The sequence below is a fragment of the Parasteatoda tepidariorum genome, chromosome 2 (assembly GCF_982258835.1).
Source record: "Parasteatoda tepidariorum strain Cologne lab strain chromosome 2, Ptep-v5.0, whole genome shotgun sequence".
Lineage (NCBI taxonomy): Eukaryota > Metazoa > Arthropoda > Arachnida > Araneae > Theridiidae > Parasteatoda > Parasteatoda tepidariorum.
This window is the reverse complement of record NC_141756.1, coordinates 14931963-14944425: the sequence shown is the minus strand read 5'-3', so window position 1 is coordinate 14944425 and position 12463 is coordinate 14931963. Positions and strand designations below refer to the sequence as shown.

Below are 12463 nucleotides of genomic sequence, written 5' to 3'. Positions count from 1 at the left end.
AGCTATTTATTTTAAAATAACATCTTAAAATTAATTACAGTAAATGTCACTCATAACTGCAATTTGTATTAACAAATGAAATTATCCATATAGTGACATTTTATTTTATTTTTTAATTGTCGCTGAGCAGCCGACAGAATTTTCAGTTTGCGACTGCCAATGTTCAAACACGTATTCTTGTAATTTTGAATCCAATCCAGAAGACAAGAGAACTCCTGGATCACGTATTGCGAGAAATTTGCCTTCGTGGGAGCATTTTTGATGGAACTAACCCGCACTTGCGTTGTATAGAGAGGAAAACCACGAAAATCTCCCATGGTTAGCTTGACAGCTAGGGGTCTCTAACCAATGATTCGCTTACCACTGAGGATATTTTACGTCAGCACTGTGGTCGGTGTGAGCCGGGAGCGGAATTTGAATCAACCAGCCATTGCTGGGATTCAAACCCGGTTCACCTCATTGAGAGGCAAGCGTTCTATCCTCTGAGCCACCATTGCTCGATATAGTGACATTTTTTTAATATTTTATTTATATCACCGTCGTTGAACAGTCAAATTAATTTAGGGTTTACGACTATTAATGTTCAATTAATTAGCCTTGTAATTTTGAATCCAATCCAGAAGGTAAGGCTCTTGGATCAAGTATTGGGAGAAATTAGCCTTCGTGAAGGACTTTTTAAGGGAACTAACCGCATTTGCGTTGCATGGAGAGGAAAATCATGAAACGAATTTTAAAAAAATATTTTCCCCACTTTACATGTGATTTTTCATTAAAGATTAATTTCGACTGCAAGAAATTATTAAATGAAAAGAAAAATTAAATTTAAGTATTTTATACGGAACTATGCATCGTACCATTACATATTTTGTATTACAATATTAACTATTTATATGATATAATTGTACATTAGTTGTTTCATTATAACTTTAGTTATTTTTCAACCTTAGTTATTAGTACTAAACCTTTATTAACTGCTATATTTGTAAATAATTGTTACTTTGGTTTTTAAAATGATAATAATTTATGTTTCACATTAATTAAAATATGGTCCATAAAACTATTACAATTTTTGACGACTCTGCAAAAATCAGATACAAAATATTTCACTTTTTAAAAAAAATGACTATTTGTAGAAAGCTGATTTAGTCTCTCTCGAGATCTTTATTTTGTAAGCTCGCGTTCGATTTGTTATATACAGGGTGATTCTAAAAAGATGGGCAAAATTTTAGGAAGTGATAGTACACACCCAAGCAAGCAATTTTTATCAAAGAATGCATGATCGAAAACAAAACGCAAAACCGCTAGAGGGTGTCAAAGTTTATGTTCTTATATGAGGCAAACACACACAAAGAACGATGAAGTTAAGTTATAAAAGCAAATTTAATGGCATGTGATTACAATAAGTGTTCAAAACAGTGGCCGGCAGCGGCTATGCTTGCAGTACAACGGCAAAGAAAAGATAGGGCATATCACGAACTTTCCCTGCAGCGGCCGAAAGCTTGTCAAGTGACGCAGCGCAGTAACTCGCAACAGGAATGGAGCTTTCACGTTTGCATCAAACAACTTTCCAAATGCGCCAGATTTTTTGATAAAAATTGGTTGCTTGTGTGTGTACTATCACTTTCTAAAACTTTGCCCATCTTTTTAGAATCACCCTGTATATATATAAAATGGTGTTCCTTAGTGAGAAACTGCGTTAAAAAATGCAAAATAAAATATAGAGTAAAAGTATCTTTACATTAATAAGAGCGCAAATCATGAAATGAGTTTAAAAGACAAACGTTTTCAAACCCTGACGAATTAATAACAACGAAAGTGTGCATCAAAACTAGTTTGATTGCCTTTAGAAATTTAAAAGTGTGTTTCTACAGATCGTCCTTCGCCTGTGCTCCCACTTTCCTTCCAGAATTAAACGGTTTTTGATGTCTTTAATCTCGCACTTCTCAATAATGATTCATCATACTTTGATAAAGTTTTCATTTTTTTTCTTCTCCTTATTGGATAATTGATTTTTTGCTTTTAAAGTTATTTAGTTTATTTCTGAAAACGATAAGGAAGGATAAGTAAATATTTAAAAAAAATAATTCAGTTATTTTAGATTACGCACGATTTCAACTAATAATAATAAAAAGTTAATTTGGAGTTAAGTTAAATAAATGGAAGGTAAACAAAATGAACAGAAATGAAAACAGTTATGCGTAGTTAAAGTTTTTTATTAATTTGAATTCAAAAAGATATGTGATAAAAAAAACACTTTCATAATTAAAATTTCGCTAAGAAAACCGTAATTTAAATTGTCTAAATTCCGCGAATTTTTTTTAAAGAAAAAAAGCTAAATAGCTAGTTAAAGTAGCAAACGTAGACACATCAACCTATAACATCATAGTTGAATTTCAACCTATCTCAGGTCTAAATACATTAATTCGAATGTGCATTTTTGAATCTAATAGCTTTCAAAGGAAAAGGTAATTTGATCATTGTTTCATAAAATTAAAATACTACTAGCCATAATTTATTTTAAATGAAAGTCAGAATCATGTTCTCTAATGTAATCAATCTTTTTTTTTCCACTTTTACTTTTAAAGTGAAGAATTCTAGAAAAGAAAATACAGTGCCTACATTAAATAAAATAAATTGTTTGAGTGTAACATTAGTCTTAAAATATTCAATAAATAGACTAACTGGAAAAATTAACTTTAGTTTCAATTAATTTATGTAGCAGTAGGTACTATTAACATAATGAAAATATAAAAAAATCATGTTTCTAAAACAAAATTATTTTCTAGTAAAAGTTTAATTACGCATGCATAGTAAAACAATTCATTAGTACTGTAAGACAATTCTTCAGTGTTAAAAATATTTGCTCAAAGTTACTGCTTTCAAAATATCATAACACGCTCAGTTTAAGGCTACTATACAATGATGTCTAATTCAGGGGCTCTAGCTCAGTTTTCCATCCGTGTGACGTCATTGCGCCAAGTCGCCAAAGAGGTCTGATTTCGCATGATGATTTCAATTTACGCATTCCGTACGTGGAATTGCACTTTTTTTATTAACTCCTAGAAAAGAAAACACAACAAGAAATCTTTTCTTAAAAAAAAAAACTTTTATCAAGTGGTAAAATATATAAATAAAATCAGTATCCTTTGTAATTACCCTTATAAAGTATTTATAAATCAAGAATTACTAAATGATACTTTATTTCCCACTAAAGATAACTCAGTTATAAGCAAAATGAATGTAAACATTATCAGAGGAAGAATAATTCATAAGATAAACTTCCTGTTTCATTTTATCTGAGTTTCTAAGATATGATAATGTAGAATCGTTGAGTTATCAGATTCATTCAAACAATTGAGGGGAAAATAACTGACGTTGTTATTCGCTGTGGAAAAAAAAAAGAATTATAGAATGTCTGCAGAAAACAGGGATGAATATTTATATACGTGGAAAATTGAAAACTTCTCTTTATTTCACATGAAAAATGGTGAAGAGCTTAAAAGTCCGTTGTTTAACGCCGAAACTTTGAATGGAACTAAGTGGTTCGTAAGTCTGTATCCGTCAGGTTACAACAGAGAAAGCGAAGGTTATGCATCTTGTTTCGTATGCAGATTAGATGAAGATACCAGTGTTGATGAAATCACCATCGATTTCAGCATCGAAATGATCGGCGCAAATGGCAAGATTTTAAGGTGTTATGAAAGAGAAAATAGAATTTTCAAGAGAATAGGAAATCTGGGACAGTATAAGTTCATAAGTATTGATCAACTACGCACCAACATGAAGGACAAAGCAGATGACACTTTGACAATACGCTGTCGTTTGACAATGAACCAGAATAAGAAAGAGAAAATGGCCACTGGAAGCGAAGCCCTTACCAAGATTGGAATAAGTCGAAGCTCTTTCAAATGGAATGTGAAAATTCCAGATTCTTTAGAATGGTCTCAGAATCTAACATTCTCATCTCAAGATATATCCCAATTTGAAGTTTCGGTACTAGCTCCAGAAGAGCACGTCCAAATCAAAATTTGCAAAATTGTAGATGAAAATGTTCCTCTTTCTCGACTTGCGACATTTAGAATAACTTTTTTGAATGATAAGGGTATGGTTATAGATTCAAAAAGCGATACACATTTATTTGTGACTACAGACGACAAAAGCACTTGGGATTTTCCAACATTTATCACAAAAGAACAAGTGGAAATTAGAATGGGTTCTTCCATCTGGTATGTTTTTACATTAATGTGCGAAATTTCAATGTCTAATGGTAATGTTTTGTCAGCAATTGAGAATTACACTTTCGGTCAACCTCTTTCGGTGGATTTAATTCCTCGGACAAGTGTTAGTCCACTATTCGCTCTACAAGAGGATTTGCGAAATATATATGCTGACAAAAAACACTGTGACGTGAGATTGAGAGCAGAGAATGAGACAATATCAGCACACAAGTTTGTATTGGTAGCTCGATCACCCGTATTCTCGGCTATGTTTGAACAAGATATGATTGAAAACCAGACAGGTGAAGTCGATATTCTTGATATGGATGGCACGACTCTGAAGTCCTTTTTAGAATTTATGTACACCGGAATAGTGGATGAAATGGATTACGGAATAGCTACGAAACTGCTGATAGCTGCCGATAAATATCAAGTACAATCTTTGAAGAATATGTGTTCGGCGTTTTTGATGTCCGTTTTGTGCTTGAAAAATGTGTGCGAAATTACTACGATTGCTGATTTGGTCAACGATGAAAACTTGAAGTCTGTAGTTTTTAATTACATAAAAGCTAACGCGTCGTGCATATTAGCTTCACCAGAATGGGCCGAGTGGATTGGAAAGAATTTTAAACTAGCTAGTGAAATTTTTTCAAAATTATCTGTAGATTTAGGATCGACATCAAATAAAATCTAGTTTAATAATAATAAGAAAAAAGCGAGATTTTAAATTTTTATAATTAGAAATTTTATTTTATTCGCGCTGTATAAAATTTTTTTAACTACCATCGGAAATTAAAGGATAATTTGCTTGTTTTATATATAAAAAACTAGCTATTCCCAGCTAATTTTCAAATAATAATAATAAATAAATAGAAAAATAGCACAAACTTCTACCCTGAAGAGTTCGTTTCAAACATTTATTATCCCCTCTGCAGAGGATCAAAATTGCGATGGCATGTTTTCGGATAATCCTGTGGGATGTTTCCAGACCGTCGCCAATACCCAATTGTGCAGCTCTAGTGTGACGTAAAGAAAGTGCCTACCAAACATTCTAACTAGCAAAGCAACAGAATAAAGTAGGTTAAAATTGCAAACATTCGTTTTACCTCAAAATTCACAAAAGTAATTTTGTTAGAAAAAAAGCTGGTTTTCAATTTAAAATTGAGAATTTTCTGTGATTCATAAATTATATACAAAATACATATAACATCATATCGGATAAGGGAATAAAGCATTGATATCACACATGCACTGTTTTCCTAAATAGCCGTTTTGCACATATACTGCAGAATTTTATTGATGCGGTATGCAGTTTCGTCATTCAAAGCGTCGATGATCGAGGGCTTGATGGCATAAATCTTATGCTTTAAAAGTATCAAAGAAAATGAATACCACAGTTAAATCGCATGATCTGGGCGTCCAATTCTAATCATCGAATTGGGAAACTATGCGATAAAAAAGGACTCAAACGCACATATTGCTCAATAATCGAAAAACTTTGTTCTTTAGTGTTAAGCTACATTTTTTATTACCCTAAACATCAAGTTGCTATTTTATTTTTTTCTTTTGCGGATTTTATAGCACAAATAACGCAAAGTTTAAATCTTGTGTGAATTTCAGGAACTTGTAACTTATAGTAAAATAAATGTTGCAAATTAAAGCTTGAAATAGATATAACTGACAAAAAACATTTTTAATCTAAAGCACTTGGTTTTAAACACAAGTTTTGATTACCTATCTTGATCATTCAATTAAGTACTAAACTGATACCAATTACATTGAAGAATAATGTACAGGAGCTGTTATAATGATCATCGTCACAGTTTCTTACACAACTGTAAATATGAATTTTCTGGGGGCAAATTAGTCATCAAGCAGGATTTCATGTACTGTCCATTTTTCTCAAGCATTATTGCAATTAATATAGAAATAAAATAATTTAGAAAGTTGAGTTCATAGATTTGGTAGTTGGAGTGATTGTAAAAAAAAGGTAATTTTTAAACATTATAATAATTAATAAAAATGATAAATTTTCGTTTTTCCTTTCTTAAGTAAAAGCTCTATTTGTACAACTAAATATAAACGTGGGACAGTCTGAAAAGAAATTCAATCACCTCCTACAGGAGTCCTCTAGGTTTGAATCTAAACTTTATAAAAGAATGAAAGTTTATCATTGCATTCAAAATTTACTTACCACAATTACAAATAGCAGAAGTGTAAAACATAGTGTTTTCACACATTCATAAAAACATAGCTACAACATTTAATGACAAAAAATTAGAGCACGATGCAACACATGAAGTAAAAGAAATTACAATATTCCCCTATAAGACCAGATTTGCTTGATTTCAATATAGAATTTTAGGAAGCAAAGCTCCTCAAAGAAAGCAAAAAATAAACAATTTAATAACTTTAAGAGTGATTCGAAGTTTAAACTAAGCGTTGCATATCTTCAGATATAAGACTACGATGGAAGCAAAAAATTATCAATTTATTGCTAAACAGAAATAAGAGTCATTAAAAAAACAAACCCCAACAAATGTAAGATTTCTTTTTTCTTACGGCAATCACTCGTTCATCACCTCGAAAAGTGGTGGAAGTGTTGTTCATTTAACGGAACTGGGTGGGCACACATGAATTTAAGTCATGGAGGTGAGCAACATCACCCTCGCCACAGATTACACAGTTCACAGGGTGAGCCACATGACACAACAGAGTACAACACATAGAGAAACATCCATTTCTGAACGGGATTCAAACCCTCAACCATTGGCTTCACAGTCAGGCTGGCTAACCCTTAGCCACCTGGCTGGCATCAAATTTAACATAAAATAATTTTAAAACAAATCTCCGTATCAATAACATTTGTGTTTTAGACTGTTCTTTAGACATTTTTTCTAACAATAAGCTAAATTTCCTTTTTTTTTTCATTCAATACTATTTGGGCTATGATAAAAAGAAGCGTGTAATGGTGTAAATTTTCTGGAAAGCAGCAGCGATGGTAGCGGTAATAACTTAAAAGGGAAAAATAATTTAAAAATAAATTTCATCAAATTTTAATTGTATTATATTTTGTAAATAATATAAACATGTTTGCTAAATTTTGTAGCCTTTATTAAATTCTCAAAAAATAAAACACAGCAAATAACAAAAGTATAAAATAGGTATCAACAATTTAGAGATTTATAAATTATCCTAAAATCACAGTAAAAATGGCTCAAAATATCAGATCAGATCACAGAAAAACAAAAGTAGCATCATATAGTCAATTGAATATAATACTGATAATATATTTAAAAATCATAACAATATCAAATAATACCATTTCCATTTTAGAAAAAATATAATTGCACACAAAATTGAGGCAACTTAAAATAAATAAAATAACAAAATAGCTTCAAAATTAAGAATTTTGCAATGCTTTTCTTACACTTACAACAGTTTAGGCATTTATTTTGGAATGAAACCTATAAGTAATGATAGTTTTTAATAACACCAAATTTTATAACAGAATTTTTAAGCAGCAAATTGTTGAAATATAGCAATTAAATTTTAAAAAAAATTATAATGAGCCTATTTTATTGAAGTAGTTTAAGTAAGATTAACTAGAAATATTTTACAAGATAAAATAAAGAAAATGCTATGTTCTACAACATAAATTGCAGGGAGTTTTTGAAAACTAAGATTATTTCTGTAACTTATAATTTTGATTTGGTCAAACGTAAAAGTTAATGTCTAAATCAGAGAATTATTAGTTCCATAATATGGGTCCTGACCCATAATATGATCTATAATGGGTTTAGCTCAGGTTCATTGTTCTTTATAACAATACTAAATAAATATTGACTGCAAGTGGTTTAAGTTCTGAACATATTTCAGCAAGTAAATTTAATCTGATAAAAAAGTAAAATTGTTTATAGAAAATTTTAACACTTCAATAACCTACAAAAGGATGCGTAGGATTATTAAATTGCTGTAATTTTAATTTAAATATAAAGACCATAATTAAATTATTTATATATTTTTAAACTTATGGAATTGTTTGAATCATTTTTACCATTTAATAGCATAAGCTCTGAAAATTGAAGATAATGGTTCATTATTTATAGCTGTGAAATTCGAAATTGAATTGCGAGATTTTTTTTTGAAAACTAAAATAGCTTTAGCAAAGAGAGCAGTTGAAATAGGGTTGATTGATTGAATGTACAATTTAAGAAATAATAATAATAACAAAAAAAAAACTTATGACACACTTAAGGTAGCAAAACCAAACAGTTAGAAACTATATTTGACACAAAAACAAAAGTGAAAATCGCAGAAAAAAGGGTTATTAAGAGTATCTCATGTTAGTAGAATCTGAATTCATCTAAAGAAAATAAAACTCCATAATCAAGAAGGTTTTTAATAAGGCTTATATATCGGAAATTTGCAGTCTCAGATATTTAAAACTTATAGTTAGTATATATAGAATTGGCTGAACAATATAAAATGAACAAACCTGATATATAATAGAAAAAAAAATAATTTTAAACCTATGCTAACAAGAGTATGGGAGGTTTTCTCCCTTTATTACAATTTCTAAATTTATATAAATCGCTAATGTAATAATAACAGAGAAAAGTTCAATATTATACATACATGAAACTGAACATAAAACCAATGAGATTCATAAAATGAAACTAAACGACCATTCTCACTGCATGCAATTTATGCACCTCTAATTGCTGTTGAGGATGAATAAGAAATTGATTGGTGAAAAATATTCTCCGGCGAAAAGCTCAGCAATCAGGTTCCTCTTTTTGCTCGGCGGCAATCGGAACTGCGTGAATTGCATACAGTGTGGATGGTATTTAACAATATTTTAGTTAAGTTTGGTTTCAATTTCATACAAATAAAATTTTTTTATTATTGAACTTATAAAGAATGTATTAATGAAATTCTTAACACAATGAGACTTCACAGTAAATAAAAGGAATTAACCTGAGTAAAGAGAAATTAATTCATAGTCTTATAATGTGTTAAGTAGTTTTAAATAAACATTCATAATAAAAATCACATTGTTGCTCAATAAACTAAGTCTGAATCAACAGAAACAATAATGTTTCCTTGGAAACTTGATGGCTTTGCTTCTAACATAAATCACAACACTTATTTTTTATTATAAGGACATCACACTATCATTTGCATAGAGAATCTTGATTATTCAAAAGTTTACATTTATCTATAAATACATAGAAAATCAAATATGTTCTTCTATTTTCTGGGATAAAATGATATTATAAGAACTTAAAATATTTGATGGTTAAATTTAACAAAATATAAGAAATAATTATAAAAACATCACACATATTAACTATAAGTTTGAAAAATCAAACGAATATTTAATTATAGTTTGAGGGAAAAAAGAAATTTGGAATTCTTCAGTTAGTTTAAAACATGTATACTATGTTTTATTAAAAAATGTAAAAAAAAAAAAATTAGCTATCCTTTAACAGTAACAACATTAAATAAATGCAAAAAAATATTCAACAAATAAATGCAACTTTTAAGCAACAAAAAATATAAATAAAAAATGAAATACAAATTTTGCATACATGCATTTTTTAGTGCTTAAATTAGTGCAATTATTGAAAAAGGTGTATAACTATAATTATGAATAAAATTAAATAAATCAAAATAAGTTTAAACAACATTAGTCTTTGAATAAATTATTTCCAAATCTTGTAATTTTCAATAAACAATTAAAATTCAAGTGACTAAATCCCAATAAAAACTCACTTATGTTCAACAGCATTAAAAATTTTGAAAAACAAATAGTGCCTATATTAATAAATACAGGGATACTTTTTGAAAAAAAACCCCAGATAAACACAATAAAATTTAATATTCGATTTGAACTTAAAAAATAAATAAATCATAGTAATACTGATATCATACTGCAAATTAAGAACACAGGAGGAGTAAAAATGAGATTCACTGCATTATAAACAATATCTTTCACAAATATACAATAAATAAAATCTATATTTTGAATATTTTTTTTTCTAAAAAAATAAGATCTTTTGTCTACGTGTGTAGCACAATATAGCTGGACAGAATTGTATTAATTTACATTTAACACTGATATTAACTAGGACGAAGCAAAAATGTGAGATCATGCAGGTAAGTAGTTTCCCTTGGGTGTATAGAATATTTGACCGCGCAATGTACGCCTTCCAAGCTCCGTCCTCATTAATCTCAATTCTTTTTCAACTTTCTTTAAAAGGCAATGATTCTCAAGAGCTCGACGAGATAGGTAAGGCAAAACTTTATCAATTGGACCATACGGGACATATTTGTAAACAGAATAACCAGCCTGACCTGAAATAAAATTACAATTTTAAAAATAAATAAATCAGGGGTGTCAAAGTACGCGCAGGGTACCACAAAACACCCATAATCTACATTTTAGATAAAATTTTTAATATAAAAAAATAATGTTCATTTTAAAAGCAAGAGCTTAGCATGTTTTTAATCTCTTGGGAAATTCATATTTATAAGAAGTGTTTTTTCAGCAAATGCAGTTATAGAGCACAAATATTGTCCAAATATTTAACAGAGTGTCTAGCAAAGTTCTTAATGAAATCTCCTTAATTTTTGCATGTTTCCAGATTTTTATTAAATGTTCAAATTTACAGAATAACTTTTTTTCACAAAATTTTCTAAAATGTATAAGTATTTAAGGTATTAAAGTTAATACAAAATCAATCATATGAACTTAAACTATCCTTTAAGACATCATCTATAACCAATATTAGACTTTTTTTAATATTTGAAAAGAATAAACTTAAAAAATAAAAAAAGATTTACATTTATAAAAATGTGATTAGGTTTGCCATATCTACCATAAAATAAATCAGCTAAATAGTGCAATGAATCCTAAAATAAAGTTGTAGACTAATTTATATATGCATGCATTTAAATAGTGTTTTTCTATTAACTATTTTCTCTTTATCATGAACATTTATTAATATTTAATACATAAATACTAATTTTTAATTAATAAGCAAAAATTAAAGGAACAATTTTTAGTAAATGTGATTTCTTTATCGCACACCAATTTAGGAAGAAAATTGTGGCAAGGAAAGATTAGAGTAAACAAAGTTACTGAAGAGAGTGAAAAACAATTTTTTCCAGTTGTTGTTGTCATAGGTCATTAAAGAGAGGGGTGCGATTGTTCTTGTTTTCCAGTGCCACCATCTTATGGTCAAGAACTCAACTTCTGCCACACCCGTTTCACCAGCGGATCCATTCATTCATTCAGAGATCGTAATTTTGACCTCAGACAGACAAGATCAATCTTCAATTTAGCACCACCAGAGATATAATTTGTTATGGAAATATGGGGAACTTTGTGACCCGACAGATTTAACGTGTACCAGTCACCATTTACTACACGGGGGGACTCTTCCACCTGCAGGATTCAAACTCCAGTTCTTACAGCATTTTCATTGGATATTAAAAATTGTAAGATAAAAAGTGCATTGAGAAAATCAATCTTTCCCCCACATATTTCAAATATGTTTAAATATGAAATAAAAAATTCTATTCAAGATTTTTTTCTGATTGTCAAGTTTGCTAGAAACCCCATATGGTTGAAAAAGAAACCTTAGTGGTTCCTTCAAGCGTCATTTGTGATTTGAGTCAGTAGGCTCACTCAAATATTGAGCACACCAAATGAGTAGTATACATAATAGTTAGCTTAAACTATTTAGATATTTGTTTTATTTGTAATTTTACTCACACACGTTCTTTTATTGAAAAATTTTAACGACATATGAACACTAAAAAATTCTTAATTCACAAACATCTTTTTAATAGTCCTATAAATATATTAAACAAACTGTTTATATTGCATGTTTAATACAAGAAAATTTACATAGGTATTATGTTTCATACAGGGAAAAATTTAAAATTACATAGATAAAGTAAAGAGACTATAATTTATACGTTAAAAAAAATGGAAACCCGACAGTCTTACGATGGATGGTTGACTGTGTAAAGCTAAGCACAGATGGCGCTAGTGGTTAAAATTCTTCGTAAGACTCCCGGATTACTATTTTCGATTGATTTTTACACTCTAGCTTGAAAAGGTGTGCCATCCAATATTTTTGTACCTGTAGTGAATACATTATAACGTGTTCTTTCCACTTAAATTTCAACGAAACAAATAACAAATGAATTTGGAATAATTCACAAGCATGCTA

General features: G+C 29.5%; 2 protein-coding genes across 3 annotated transcripts in view; one reads left to right on the top strand and one right to left on the bottom strand.

Moving 5' to 3' along the window:
- Positions 1-3332: 3332 nt before the first annotated feature.
- LOC139424944 (speckle-type POZ protein B) lies at positions 3333-6253 on the top strand. The gene has a single exon (XM_071177185.2). It carries the CDS (start codon positions 3412-3414, stop codon positions 4909-4911), a length of 1500 nt encoding a protein of 499 aa, XP_071033286.2. The 5' UTR covers positions 3333-3411; the 3' UTR covers positions 4912-6253.
- Positions 6254-8541: 2288 nt separating this feature from the next.
- Positions 8542-12463, bottom strand: part of LOC107456178 (proline dehydrogenase 1, mitochondrial) — a 32385-nt gene continuing 28463 nt past the window's right edge. For both annotated transcript variants that reach the window (XM_087156898.1, XM_087156899.1), the window contains exon 13: positions 8542-10577. In XM_087156898.1, coding sequence (XP_087013024.1) covers positions 10372-10577 — 206 coding nt within the window. In that variant the 3' untranslated portion in view covers positions 8542-10371. The remainder of the gene's footprint in view (positions 10578-12463) is intronic.

What these genes read in the sequence shown, in the direction of transcription:
- LOC139424944 (XM_071177185.2), top strand. Translation starts at nt 3,412, where the DNA reads ATGTCTGCAGAAAACAGGGATGAATATTTATATACGTGGAAAATTGAA.